The sequence below is a fragment of the Scardinius erythrophthalmus genome (assembly GCF_964197995.2).
Source record: "Scardinius erythrophthalmus genome assembly, chromosome: 23".
In the NCBI taxonomy this organism is placed as follows: domain Eukaryota; kingdom Metazoa; phylum Chordata; class Actinopteri; order Cypriniformes; family Leuciscidae; genus Scardinius; species Scardinius erythrophthalmus.
Genome location: NC_138243.1, coordinates 31,320,951 through 31,336,347, shown reverse-complemented (window position 1 = coordinate 31,336,347; position 15,397 = coordinate 31,320,951). Strand labels below are relative to the sequence as shown.

The window sequence follows — 15,397 nt, the reverse complement described above, 5'->3', positions numbered from 1 at the left end:
TAGTTGAATCTCGGCCAAACATTGTCCTATAATAACAAACCACACATCAATGAAAAGCTTAAAAATTGAACTGGAATTGAAACTGAATTGGATGTGACCTTGTGACTGGTTTTGTATATAAATACTTCTGCAATATGCTAAGAAGCGCCAAAAAATCGGATTTTGAATCTGAACCAGCCAACATCCAATAAGTGACGGTAAACACTAAAATGAAGGGCTGAGTTAAAAAATATTGATTTCCCGATTCTCATTTTGATAATCCGACATTGATTCTTAAATCCCAAGGTTGAACCTGCCATCCAATAATCACAATAAGCTTTGATACTTTTAATATGAAACATTCTCGGCTTTCAAATCCTGTCATTTCATCACTGAATTCGGTCAATAAATGTGTGTTTAATGTGTGTGACAGATGAACCGATCAACTCTTCCTCTTTACTACTAGTTACAGCAGCAAACAAACATCAGTGAACATCAGAAGGAAATGATGAAAGATTCAGAACGACTTCCTGAAATCAATCATGTCTCATGTAGTAATCCATCAATCAGTGTTTCAACGCGGATATAATGTCACGTATCGCTACATTTACCTCAGAAAAGACATTCAATGACCATAATAACTAAGTTAACTATAAAAATTAAATTCACTAGGCTATATTTTTACTCAACCTGTTCTTCAATATTACATTTATGTTCGAATAAATCCTTCATGAAAACAAGTTTATGGCATTTTAAATGTTTATCTATTGGAGTAGAATCAGAATTATGGCATTACAAAGTTATGTAACCTGTAATAATATAGTAATAGCTGATCTTACCTCCCTGTATAGTTTACAGCATTATAGACGATAGATTTTATTTTATTTTTGCTGGAGGAAAAATTTACATAAATCCAAACTAATCCATATCGAATCGAGATCAGAATTGCAAGCTTGTGAATTGAAATCGAACCGTGTCAATCAATACCCATCCCTACTAATATGGTTATAAATGAATCTGCCAATAAACAGGTGGATTTTGCACAGCTGTGCAAATAATCAGTGTGATAATAATAACACAAACATCTAATGAGCTGCATACATAGACAGAGATGCTAGTGTATGATGCCCTAAAACAGGTCCACGAGATTGTGTTTAGGGTGCATGATGATGCCCTATATAGGGAGCACGACATGATTGAGACACGACCACAGAGGGCCAATAGCTTAGCAAGAGTAACTCCTGCTTTATAACAATAGAAGACAGACAGATAATCTTCATATGTGTCATTACATCCCGCAGAATCACACCTAAAATCCCCCATTAGCATTTATCAGCGGGAAACAGAAACACAAACACCTGCCTCAAGAGAAAATTCATTGTTTCGCTTACAAATGAGCGTCTGAGGCTAACGATAAAACAACACCCAGCGATCAAAACCACTCAAATATACAACTTGAAGATCGTGTAAAACGACTAAAAGCACGAAAATACACACAATATGTGATTTTGATTCCTAAACCGAAAGTGTGATGAAGATTCGCTTCATTCGGGCTCATCATGCTAACATTAGCCGCTTAGCAACACCTGCATCGTGAGAAAATGATGCTGCGCTTCAATACAACAGCGTTTTCATCGCGTTTCCACATCATTAAACACATATTTATCAATCAGCACTATTCAAACGCCGACAGATGTCGTTCGCTCCTCGGGTTTTTAATACATAAAGCAGACGAGGAGCGAAACATCTGGACGCGCCGCATCAATAGAAACGATATAAACCGTCAGAGAATAAAACGACAGCCGTAAAACCTTCACAAACAACACGAGCTCAGGAGATTTACTCCGGTATTCATTTCACACACAAACACAAAGCCACAACCATCACGCAAGCGGTTAGACAGTGAACACACTTTGGAAACGAGATGTTAATATTGAAATATTCACCTGGACTGGTGTGGATGAGGATGAGGATGAGAGGAAGGTGGTGTAAGGATGGAGAGAGGAGAGGAGGAGGTTGTTGTTGTTATTGTTGGTGGGTTACAGTCGCCAGGACTACGGTGACTATGGCGCTGCAACTCGGGGCAACGGTTGCTATAAAGCTCGCCGCGTAAACTAACTTGACGCTGCGGAAAGAGGCGGAGCTTGTATATGAAGCTCAGTGCGCAACCGAACCTGACGTTCAGTGAAGGGGCGGGGCTTGTGGTGATGGGAGGGAGGAGTCCGCGCGCGTCTCTCTTTGTGGCCTCTATTTTTGAAATAATTTACGGCTGATTTATTATTGATTAAAGTACTGAGGAAATAATGATCATAAAAGGGCTGAAACTGCCAACGCAAGTATGTATTGCAAAATAAATGATCATCGTGGGCTGTGTGTAAACCACCAATAGGAGGCGCCCAACGATGAGTGGGCGGGGCTTTTGAAAGCAGGTCTGGTTGAGATGTTGAGATGAGAAAGAAGGGCGGGGCTTGTGCGTCATAGCAGAAACCACTTTCCCTTGTACTCAATAATCAGCCTCACTTTTGATGAATTCTGCTAATAAAGTCAATCATGAAAATTTAAACCTGCCTTTTACTCCCTTGTATTTTTTTGCTTGAAGAAATACCCCAAGATTTTTGTAATCAAAACCAGAGATATATTTTGCATGTACTCCTATGTGCACGGAAAACCTTTACAATTAATTGGATGAAGCCACACCCACCAATAATGAGTCAATGAAGAGGAAAAACTTATATATATTTACAAAATGGAACATATGACCAACTCCAACTGAAACTGGACATTTTCATACAAAGGTGGACACCTGTTAGTGTATATACTGAGGGTGAACTGATCTGTGTGAAACTTTTACTCATTCCCTGTTGTATAAGGAAAGAAAAAAATATTTTCTTTAATTTTACTATTGTATAGTGTTTTATGTATTTACTTTCATTTGGGCCACCAATTATTCGTTGTTGTAATTTGTTAAAATGTAAAAAATAAATAAAAATAAAGTCAATCAGAGTAACCCTCAAATTAAACCTTTTTACAACAAAGATTATTATTTTTTTCTTGCAAAAACGTTGTATACAATGTTTTTCCAAGGAAAATCATTCAATTTAATGTTAACAGATTGCTGAAATTAGAGCATGACAACAAAGTATTAAAGTAAAAGGAATTTAAACATTTTATCCCCAAAATACACATTGATATGAACAAGGTTATGCAAACCTCAATGTTCAGTGTTGATTTTCTTTTAGCAGATAACTCTTTACAAACATATGCATAAATATTTACATATCAGTATGGCTTTAAATCTGTGTTAAGTGCATTTTGTTGTTGGGGTATATTTATGGTTTTGCTTATTCACTGTACATACACTGGCATTAAAAAAAAACATTTATACCCTTTTAAAATATCAAAGCATGTCATTTAGTGTTAGGAAACATGCTTTTTAAGCTAAACATTTGGCAAAAAATAAGCTTGTCTGGTTTAAAATAAAACAACAGATATATGTTTGGAAATGAGCACAAATGATGAAGAAAAGAGATGTTTTACATGCAGATAAAAACACTTTTGCTCTGACATTTTTACAGTTTCAGTTTGGCTTTAATGTCCATGATTAAGTGTCCACGAGGAAAGTTCTTTACACGACGCGAGTGAGTTGTTTGGGTTGATGAGAGGACACCTTCATCCTTCAGTAAAGACGCATGAGATCCGGCTCGGGCATCTCGGGATGTGAAGATAATTGTCCTCCGACAGCGAAGGCACCGGTTCTCCCAGAAACTCCTCCGGTCCGGTTTGGCAGTCGAACACTGTTGTCACAAACACACGATAATAGGCAACGTTTTTATTCAGAAAGTACATTAATGGACATTTTTAAAAAGGCTTCTAGTTTGCCTTGAATAGTCTTTGGCCCTTAAAGAGACCATATTATGCCCTTCTTGTTTCAGGCTCTACTAGAACAGGTTTTCCTGCTTGAATGTTGATTATTCTCCTCATATTCTCCATTGTTGCGGCTCCTCTCTTCCCAGTCTGTCAGTAACGCTCTGTTTACTTCCTGTCTCTATGAAGCCCCTCCTTCTGAAAAGCACACTGTGCTCTGATTAGTCGGCTGGAGCAGTGTGTTGTGATTGGTCGTGCGCTTCAAGTGTGTTTGTGAAATGTCCCGCCCCTTTCCATAACCGCCAGTTTAACACACTACTAACTCACTCAACCAGGCCCCGCCCCTTTATTCTGCGTATTAATTATTATAATAAGGCAATATTGTGACGTGTTCGTTCCCAGAAGAAACTCAAGACTACAATGGAGGCGTTTCAGGAGTTCAGAAACACTGACTCTGATATAGAGAGACTTTGTAACTCTGCAGAGCTTTTTCATGATTAAAAACAGCAACATTAAAGTCCCTTGTAGTCAATCATTTTACTCAACTTATGATTAATTACAATGTAACTACATCAGCTTAAAATAAAGTGTAACCTTATATAACAGCATTTGCATTTGTCAAACAGTGCTTTCAAAACACTTTTCATATAATTAAAGTCCCCCTGTAGACATTAATTTAATCCCTTTAAACTCACCTTTGATCACCAAAATGACATTTAAAAGTTCTTTCTTCATGCCTTAAAATATCTTGAATGTAACCCGACACCCTCGCCTCATTTAGTATGTGCGGTTTTATGAATATGTAAATGAGCCCCGCCTCCACTCACTCACTCAGCTCAGAGATCCACTGGTTGACGATCACACGTTGATCTGATTGGTTACAAGGTAGTTTGTGACGTCAGAAACACCAGCGATTTCAAAGCGTGTTTTTGAGACTGTCTTTGGTTCACTGCAGTTTTAAGGAGGAAATACTCAGCAATGCTGTCGACTTATGAATTTACACATGATTTGTCTTAAAGCAGATTAAAAACACCACACAGACACATAAACAACATTAAACGCCGGATTTTCTTTAAACACATGAAATATGAACATGTAAACTTTAAATAATACGTTAGATTCTGCAGTGCATGTCATGATGCGTTACAGTATTTATGTGTGTTTTTACCAGTGATGGTTCTGTGGACGAGGTCGAGCTCGGGCTGAGACGCGTCTGAGGAGCCCAGATGTTCCTCAAACATGGGCATCTGCATCATGGAAAAGGAAGAAATCTGCTTGTTTTCCTGCGGTGAGTCAGTGTATGAGAACACGGTCCGGGCGTCACCAGAGAAACCTGAGTGTTAATGAAAAAACATTACTCACGACATCCAAAACTGAACTATTGTGTCCTAAATGTAAGATTGCATGCAGAATGAATGATATTTCCTCATATGAGCTTGGAAAAACTTTTACATGCTGAGATAGATTTTTACATGCATTAGATGGATCTATTTTTGCCTCGGCCGGACAGACGTCTGCCATCTGTTGCTCTGAGAGCGGAAGGACAAATTTGTGAATCATTCAGTGCTGATCGGTCCGTTCTCCGCTTACGGTCACGTCTTAAATATGCATTCTGCGTCTGCTTACTGTACATATGGCTTATATGTAAATGAGGTTATATATAGTGTCAGACGCCACACGGATCTGCCACCTGCACTATTAATTAAAATAAAATCTGAAATGGTGATATGGCTGCGTATATGCACGTGAGCAACGGGGGGGTTGCAGCGTCTCCATCTGCATCTGCTTTCAGTTTGAGTCGCTTTAACGCGCATTTGGGAACGAAAACATACATCAAACATCACATACTTGTAGTGAGAAGCGCTTTTTGACAAATATGAAGCATGACTGTCTCCCCCCTTTTTAAGAATAGACGAGAAAATGCAATATCCAAACTTAAATGGTTGTAATAGAAGAATGCTTTGGAATATAGACCTGGTCTTGTTTTATAGACGACACTCAGCAGATTATTGACTGAAATGAAAGATTCAAAAAATGAAAGTATGAAAAAGTTATGGAAGTTTAGATTTACTGAAAATCAAATGTACTGTACTAAACATTTTATATTTTATATAATATATACAAATACATTTTTACCATAAAATTACTATAAAATCAAAGCAAAACCAAAATAAATAAATCTAACCAAGCTGTGTTCCAAATTTGAAGTTGATATCACCAAAAAAAAGTAGTTTTTGTTTATACGCTGTACCAAAAATATCCACCGGATGTAACCTACATTCCACTGAATTCTTTTGATGCATTTTACCATAACAAATTAATATATTTCTGTCCAAGTATCACTTCTATGACAAAATAGTCACCAAATATGGAACCTTGAGACTCAGACCTTTCTGACGATATGTGTTTTGTCAAGATTAGAAAAGATTTTGTACTAAGTACTTAAAAAAAAAAAGTTGTAATATGAAACCTGACGACGCCCACAAGGGGAGGAGCCAGCTAAAAGAATTTAAAGTACCGTTTCCATTGTAATGCAATGTCCAATTTCAAAACAAGTTTTCACAGGATGAATTTTGAGTTTGTAAACTTTCAAATGATATCTAATTTATGATGATTATTAAAATATGTGATACAAAAAAAGCCAATAAAAAAAGGAGCGCCAAGTTAGCGGGATGGTGCGGTTTACGTTAAATGAAAGTTATTATTATTATTATGTTATTAAACTAGTTATTATTATTACAATCTTTCTTAAATACTCCTTTTTCTTTTACAGTGAAAAATTACAATAGTAATATATCTAATATATGTGTATTTGATATAAATTTTAATATTTGTATTAAATAATAACACAAATTATAATTGTGTAGCCCTGCAAATAAGCACAGTAAACCTGGAAATCTTTTTTTTAAAGCAAATTTAAAATGGCAAGTTTTATAAAAAAAATAAAAAAGTGATTCAGAGTGGAGGAAAAAACATCATAATAATTTATTAATGAAGTTGTGTGATGCGTGTACGTCCGAGCACGTGTGATTAAAGGTGCAGTGAGCGATTTCTGAGAAACGCTGTTGATATTTGAAATCACCAAAACAGACACACCCCTACCTAAGAGGACCACACCCCTATTTTATAGCTCCGCCCCCAAATCCACTAACACACTCTGCAACACAGGCACCTCCCCCTCATGAGTGGACACGCCCCTTACTGCTAATTGGCTTTTAACAGCGTTTCTCAGAAATCGCTCTCTGCATCTTTAAGGTGTTTAAATGTCTGTTTATTGCAAATTAAAATTGGTGTACGCCTCATTAATACAATTATGGGTTTACTTGCAATGGTTTTATCCAAGTATTATGTTAGCATAAGATAAATTAATTGCAATATTGCCAAAAGCCCATTATAATAGCATTATGAGTGTGCATGTAAATGTTGTTTTCTCATGTATGAGTTATTAAAGAAAACGGGGACATACTGTCCTGAAGCGCAGGCTGGGATGTTCTGGGATGGTTGGAGTATCTGGGCAGGTTGCGAGTGTTTTGGGTCAGACTGTGATGAGGTGATGAAGACGACACTTGCTGTGACACAGGAAGCCTACACCTGAGAAACGACACCGTTTCACAATAATCAGTCCTCATGTTGTTCCAAACATGTTCATATAATGAAACTGTTTATCCAGTTGCCAGGACAAGTGCACTGACCTCTAACCCTACTGTTATGAGATGCAAAACCTCAAAGAGAGATGATTTTACAAACATATGCATAAATATTTTCATATCGTATTGCTTTACTCCCTGATAAGTGATTTTGTTGCCACAGTTTTACTCGTAGTTTTGCTCATCTATGAACTATTTACATACAGTGGCCCCAAAAAATATTTGTACCCTAGTAACTTTTAAAATATCAAAGCATGTATCATTTATGCACAAAGATGCTTTTTACCTAAACATTTGGAAGTTTGTCTAGTTTAAAGGGATCATGTGATGCTATTTCATAAGTTCATAATTTTGATTATTAGATGTGATAAAATAGGTTAACACACTTTAATGTTCAAAACACACATATACTGTACATAGTTGCAGCACCTCTATTCCCCGTCTGTCTGAAACGCACTGATTTCTACAAAGCCCCGCCTCTTGAAAAGCTCAGAGTGCTCTGATTGGCCAGCTGACCCAGTGCGCTGTGATTGGCCGAACACCTCCAGCGTGTAAGCATAATCGAGAGCTTCTAAAGCAGTTTAATCACAGTTAATAATGTTGTTGGTTTTATGCGGATGATCAATCGGAACGGACTTTACAAGCACAACTAGAGCAGAATGTTTCACAGTGGCCAGCTTTTATTCTGCAACTCTTACATGTTCCAGATACAACGTTAAAAGTTGAATTTGTCCTGAAGTGACTACATTAAAAAGTGTATATTTTTAATTTATTTAGGTGTATAGCTTGATTTGTATTTTTATTACGCGCTAAAAGCAACAGAAAACATTAAAAAGCATCATATGACCCCAAGTTTTAAAGTCTCCCTGTGGTGTAAATCCAGCTTTTAATGTAGTTTATGTGTCTATGTGGTGTTTTTAATCTGCTTTAAGACAAAGCATGTGTAAATTCATAAGTCGACTCCATTGCTGAGTGTTTCCTCCTTAAAACTGCAGTGAACCAAAGACAGTCTCAAAAACACGCTTTGAAATCGCTGGTGTTTCTGACGTCACAAACTACCTTGTAACCAATCAGATCAACGTGTGATCGTCAACCAGTGGATCTCTGAACTGAGTGAGTGAGTGGAGGCGGGGCTCATTTGCATATTCATAGAACTGCGCATACTAAATGAGGTAAGGGTGTCGAGTTACATTCAAGATATTTTAAGGCATGAAAGGGAAAAATATTTAAATATTAAAATTTTGGTGATCAAAGATTTTTAAGGGATAAAATTTCAAAGCATTTTGAAAGCATGTTTAACAAATGCACTGTTATGATATTAGGTTACCCTTTATTTTAAAGTGACATAGTTACATTGTAATTACTCAAATAAGTACATAGTAAAATTAATAAACTACATGTACTCACTATAGAGTTACGGTTAGGGTTTGGTTTAGGGTTAGTTACTTGTAATTATGCATAATTTACTGTTATTACTATAGTAAGTAACTACGTCACCTTAAAATAAAGCGTTACCTGCTATTTTTATGATGCTGATTCTTAGTTTCAAATCCAAGTGACATTTTCCCAGCAAATGCATCCAAAAAGTAGCATTGTGTTTTTTCCTGGAAGTAAAACTACAGCGGCACAGGAACAGAGCGACTGCTTTTAATGGGAGTAAAATCTGGGAAAACAGAGGTCAGGGGTATTTCACAACTGATTTAGCCCAAAGTGAGGTAATTACACCAATCCCATTACATTGTAAATAACAATAATCAGACAAACGAGTGGATCTCTGAGCTGAGTGAGTGAGTGGAGGCGGGAATCATTTGCATATTCATAGAATCATGCATACTAAATGAGGCAAGGGTGTCGAGTTACATGCAAAAAAATGTCTTCATGCCTTAAAATATCTTGAAAGGAAAAAACGTTTAAATATATAATTTTGGTGATCAAAGATGAGTTTTAAGGGATCCAATTACTGACTACATTAGGACCTTATTTATATAAAAAAAGTGTTTTTGAAAGCACTGTAGTAAATCTGGGAAAACAGAGGTCAGAGGTATTTCACAACTGATTTAGCCCAAAGTGAGGTAATTACGCCAATCCCACTGCATTGTGTAATTCACTTATTGAGCTCCCGGTGCTCTCCAACGCGGGCCCTCGAGACCAATGAGGCATAGCAGGTCTTGATCTCTCCAGACGATTGTCTTGCTTGGATCCCGCAATCATTGCTTGGACGATGTGCATCTGCGTCGAGAAAAGCAGAAAAGGTTCCTCTCTGTGCCTTTGAAGTGCAATGCGTGCCGTCCAAAAACATAAGCCTCTTCCCAAACTCTTTTGCCACAGTAGACGTGTAAAACACACAAAAGCGCAGTGGAGCCTTTCAGCAGAGAAAAGCCTGCTTTATTAGAGTCAGATTATTGCAACTATGAGCTCTCAGCCATAAAGCCATGACAACCAGCCACGCATTTATCGCAGATCAGGAGAAAATAAAAGCGCTGGAGCTTTTGAATCGGTCACTCCGCCAAGTGAAACTTGAAATGAATGTAAACTAGACAGTGATTCAGTGTGTGGCAACTTCCTCGATTGAGCTTCGACCAAAAACATAGTGATAGGAAAAACACATACGGCATTATTAGACTCGATTCATCAGGCTTGAAAGGAGCGTCACAGACACTGGCGTATAGAAGTGATGCCAGATTCACGTCGCGGCTAACCTGTCTTTCACCCGCTCTGATCTCTGAGTGAATACAAGTGTACCTTCATTTTCTCCAGTCGTAGATGCATGAACGGCCGTCTTTTCTCCTTTCTCATTTCTTTCAGACGTCAAGTGAACTTGCTCGCAATTTTAAACCCAGCAGGGACGTCGTGGAGGAACGAGGCTGTTGTCAGGAGAGCGAAAGCTCTCACACACGCTCATTTGTTTATCACAGGGATTGTGCACTCAAATATAACTTGAAAATCTAAAGTCCCCTGTAGTAAATCACTTTACTACATCTTTCAAAAACTCATCTTTCATCACTAAAATTACACATTTAAACGTTTTTTCCTTGAACAAAATGTCTTCATGCCTGAAAATATCTTGAATGTAACTCGACACCCTTGCCTCATTTAGTATGCGCAGTTCTATGAATATGCAAATGAGCCCCGCCTCCACTCACTCACTCAGCTCAGAGATCCACTGGTTGACGATCACACGTTGATCTGATTGGTTACAAGGTAGTTTGTGACGTCAGAAACACCAGCGATTTCAAAGCGTGTTTTTGAGACTGTCTTTGGTTCACTGCAGTTTTAAGGAGGAAATACTCAGGAAATGTTTCACTCAGAATTATGTCACAGAAGTTAAATGTTGTTCTTTAAAGATTGATGTAGTTTTCGTACCTGTTGTTCCCGTGTAAAGGAGGCAGTGGACGAGTCTGTGTTGGGCCGGGCTGGTTTAGGGCGAACACTTGAAGACAAAAAAGAAAATCATAATTTCTTTACGGTAAAACGACGGTAAGATTCGTTGCCAATAGCCATCACTGGAATGAAATATCAAAATGACTCTGAAAGCTTATTAGGGCCGATGCATGTCTGCATTACACTGCTGATTTCCCACTGTTTTTCTGTGTGAACATGCGCTAGAGGGACATTTCCATCCAAAAACACACGTCATGAGTTTAAAGTCAAGTCAAAAGTCCAAGTTTATTTATAAAGCACTTTTTAAAAACAGCAAGTGTTTATCAAAGTGCTATATCACATATCAATGATGCAAACAATCACAGGACACATGTTAAAAACAATATATTATAAAAATAGGACACAAATATGTCAATGGAAAACATTTATTTTAAGGAATGAATGTAAGCTGGCGTTGGTGAAGCGCTAACAAGACGAGAAATAGAGGCTAATGGGAGGTTTGTTTCTGTGCGTTTCATTTTATTCTTGTTTCTGTTCTTTATGTTACATGCAAAAAACACACGTATATGTAAAGCATTGTTAATGCATCAGTTATGCCTTGTAATGCACTTTATAATGCATTGCATGATCTTATGAATAATTGTAACAACAGTATATTATCTATTCATTGATCTAGCCATTAGAAAATATAATGCATTAAAACACGACAAAACCAATTTCAGATATAACAAGAAATCTGCAAATAATATAATGCATTTTAACTTTAGTTATAATTAATTATGAAAAGATTGAATGTGCATAAAATAACCTTTATAATGCATTATCCAGAGGCTGTAATGTTACTAAATAAAAATAAAAGAGAAGAAATATGCAAGTTAAAAGTTCAACTACAAATGCATCTCTAGCAGTGTTATTTACTATCATTGAGATACTATTATAGTTTTAATTAATATTTTTTATATTTATTGTTTATTTTTATATATTTTCCGATTTTTCGGAAGTTTTCAAGTTTTTTTAAATATGTCTGTATAGTTTTTATTAATATTTTTATTTCTGTTTTAGTTATTTTAGTACATCAAGTTAAAGTTAATGAAACTGAGAAATGTTGCCTTGGCAACGAGCTGAAATAATATGCTTTTTATATTTTATTTTATTTCACTTAACTTTTATTTGATTTCAAGCATCAAGAATGTTTGTGTGGTGAGTTTTGTGAGGGACTCTTCCTTGAACACACGAGTCTGTGAAGTGTTTCATACCGGTGTAGAGATCATCAGTGGGGGACTGGTGCTTGGTCTCAATCAGGTCCAGTGGCGAGAGGCTGTGGTGCAGCGGCTGAACGGTCAAACACTCGGCGAGCCCGTCCTGACTGCGTCTCAGCTGCATCACACCACACACACACACACATGCATGAGACTTTCTCTCAACATCAAACACTTTTACACTTTGGTTTCTGAGGGATTTTATCCGTGACAGACTGGCTGGACTGGGAAAAGTGGCCGTTGTGCACCAGTGTGGAGCCAGAACTGAACGCGAGTTTGCTAAAACCTATTACCTATAAGAGCTATTCTACAGGAGGGGAGCAAGTGATGTTTTTCAGGACAGATTATGAAGAATAACATCTGGAATAACATGCACTTCAAATAACATCTGGAATACTGTGCACTTTGCATAACAACATCTGGAATAATGTGCACTTTGCATAACATCTGGAATAATGTGCACTTTGAATAACATCTGGAATACTGTGCACTTTGAATAACATCTGGAATACTGTGCACTTTGAATAACATCTGGAATAATGTGCACTTTGCATAACATCTGGAATAATGTGCACTTTGCATAACATCTGGAATAATGTGCACTTTGCATAACATCTGGAATAATGTGCACTTTGCATAACAACATCTGGAATAATGTGCACTTTGCATAACAACATCTGGAATAATGTGCACTTTGCATAACAACATCTGGAATAATGTGCACTTTGCATAACAACATCTGGAATAATGTGCACTTTGCATAACAACATCTGGAATAATGTGCACTTTGCATAACAACATCTGGAATAATGTGCACTTTGCATAACATCTGGAATACTGTGCACTTTGCATAACATCTGGAATACTGTGCACTTTGCATAACATCTGGAATACTGTGCACTTTGCATAACAACATCTGGAATAATGTGCAATTTGAATAACATCTGGAATAATGTGCACTTTGCATAACATCTGGAATAATGTGCACTTTGCATAACATCTGGAATAATGTGCACTTTGCATAACATCTGGAATAATGTGCACTTTGCATAACATCTGGAATAATGTGCACTTTGCATAACATCTGGAATACTGTGCACTTTGCATAACAACATCTGGAATACTGTGCACTTTGCATAACATCTGGAATACTGTGCACTTTGCATAACAACATCTGGAATACTGTGCACTTTGCATAACAACATCTGGAATACTGTGCACTTTGCATAACAACATCTGGAATAATGTGCACTTTGTATAACATCTGGAATAATGTGCACTTTGCATAACATCTGGAATAATGTGCACTTTGCATAACAACATCTGGAATAATGTGCACTTTGCATAACATCTGGAATAATGTGCACTTTGCATAACAACATCTGGAATAATGTGCACTTTGCATAACATCTGGAATACTGTGCACTTTGCATAACAACATCTGGAATACTGTGCACTTTGCATAACATCTGGAATACTGTGCACTTTGCATAACATCTGGAATAATGTGCACTTTGCATAACAACATCTGGAATAATGTGCAATTTGAATAACATCTGGAATAATGTGCACTTTGCATAACATCTGGAATAATGTGCACTTTGCATAACATCTGGAATAATGTGCACTTTGCATAACATCTGGAATAATGTGCACTTTGCATAACATCTGGAATAATGTGCACTTTGCATAACATCTGGAATAATGTGCACTTTGCATAACATCTGGAATAATGTGCACTTTGCATAACATCTGGAATACTGTGCACTTTGCATAACAACATCTGGAATACTGTGCACTTTGCATAACATCTGGAATACTGTGCACTTTGCATAACAACATCTGGAATAATGTGCACTTTGCATAACATCTGGAATACTGTGCACTTTGCATAACATCTGGAATACTGTGCACTTTGCATAACAACATCTGGAATAATGTGCACTTTGAATAACATCTGGAATACTGTGCACTTTGCATAACATCTGGAATAACGTGCACTTTGCATAACATCATATGTTACATCATAACATTCCGGAAGTAGTTATGCGAAGTGCACAGTATTCCAGATGTTATCAAAAGTGCATGTTATTCCAGGTGTTATCAAAAGTGCACGTTATTCTAGATTATTCTAGATCAACATCTGGAACGATGTGCACTTCGAATAACATCTGGAATAACGCTCACAATAAGACCAAGAAAGTAAATTTCGATTTCACTTAAAAGACTGTATTTACTTTCCAAATGTTATTAAAGCACATCGATAGATAAAGGCTTGGATAATTGGCGCATAATCTTTTGCTTAATTGAGCTGAATGTACAGTAATTAATCATAAGCATATGGTTTAATATCACAGCTTAAAATATCCCTGCGTTTGAAGCTCCTGCAGGACATCATGATTATATTTAGCGTCTCTAATAATATATTCTGAGTAATTCCTAATAATCATCGGTGAGAAGCACTGGGTGTATTCAGACAGGACCGATCCTCTATAAGCAGTTTGACCAGTTTTGTTTCTATTTTTCTATTTTCCTCTCCCAGAAACCGTGTGCTTGAGGAATCTGTATCTATGGTGACGTGACCTTTATTTTGTTCCTCGGTGATAATGAACGGCTCCTACACAACAAGTTACCAGTTCAGAGACTTAGATATCAACGCCCTTCTTGACAAATCTGGCACATTTCCTCTCAAACACACACTGTTGTACATTATAAGACAACGGCTGCATGATGTACAATCCTCTTCTGAGCGATTAACTGGATAATTCACACAAAAATACTAATTCTGTTATTATTTACTCGCTTTCCACATCTATATGCTTTCATTTTGTGTGTGTGTGGAACACAGAATTATCATTTTAGAAGAATCTCCAATTGCCTTTGTTTACATAGAAAGAATTTAAAACGCCAAGAAGTGCAAAAAACACCAAAAAATAGTCACGATTAAGATCTAAAATAGTAACTAGTTTCTCCCAAGGCGGCATTTATTTCAACAAACACAGTAAAAAACAGTGAAATATTATTATAATGTAAATCATCTGTTCTCTATGTGAATATCTAGTAAAGTGTAATTTATTCCTGTGATCAAAGCTGAACTTTCAGCATCATTACTCCAGTCTTCAGTGTCACATGATCCTTCAGAAATCACTCTAATATGATGATTTGATGATCAAGAAACATTTATGATTATTATTAATTTGCAGATGTTTGTTAAAAATTGAGATGCATTTTAATTTTCAGGGGATGAATAGAAAGTTACAGCATTTA

The 15,397-nt window shown here is 36.9% G+C and overlaps 2 protein-coding genes across 2 annotated transcripts in view; both read right to left on the bottom strand.

Annotated features, from left to right (window-relative positions):
* The window catches only part of rfx3 (regulatory factor X, 3 (influences HLA class II expression)), a 43,164-nt gene extending 41,069 nt beyond the window's left edge, over positions 1 to 2,095 (bottom strand). Inside the window, exon 1 of the mRNA XM_081354751.1 lies at positions 1,926 to 2,095. The gene's annotated coding sequence lies outside the window, so the exon portion shown is untranslated. The remainder of the gene's footprint in view (positions 1 to 1,925) is intronic.
* A 1,553-nt stretch (positions 2,096 to 3,648) lies between these two features.
* Positions 3,649 to 15,397, bottom strand: part of glis3 (GLIS family zinc finger 3) — a gene marked incomplete at both ends in the record, with an annotated part of 39,761 nt that continues 28,012 nt past the window's right edge. Inside the window, 5 exons of the mRNA XM_081353960.1 lie at positions 3,649 to 3,773; positions 5,012 to 5,176; positions 7,310 to 7,434; positions 10,854 to 10,920; positions 12,128 to 12,248. Coding sequence (XP_081210086.1) covers positions 3,649 to 3,773; positions 5,012 to 5,176; positions 7,310 to 7,434; positions 10,854 to 10,920; positions 12,128 to 12,248 — 603 coding nt within the window. The remainder of the gene's footprint in view (positions 3,774 to 5,011; positions 5,177 to 7,309; positions 7,435 to 10,853; positions 10,921 to 12,127; positions 12,249 to 15,397) is intronic.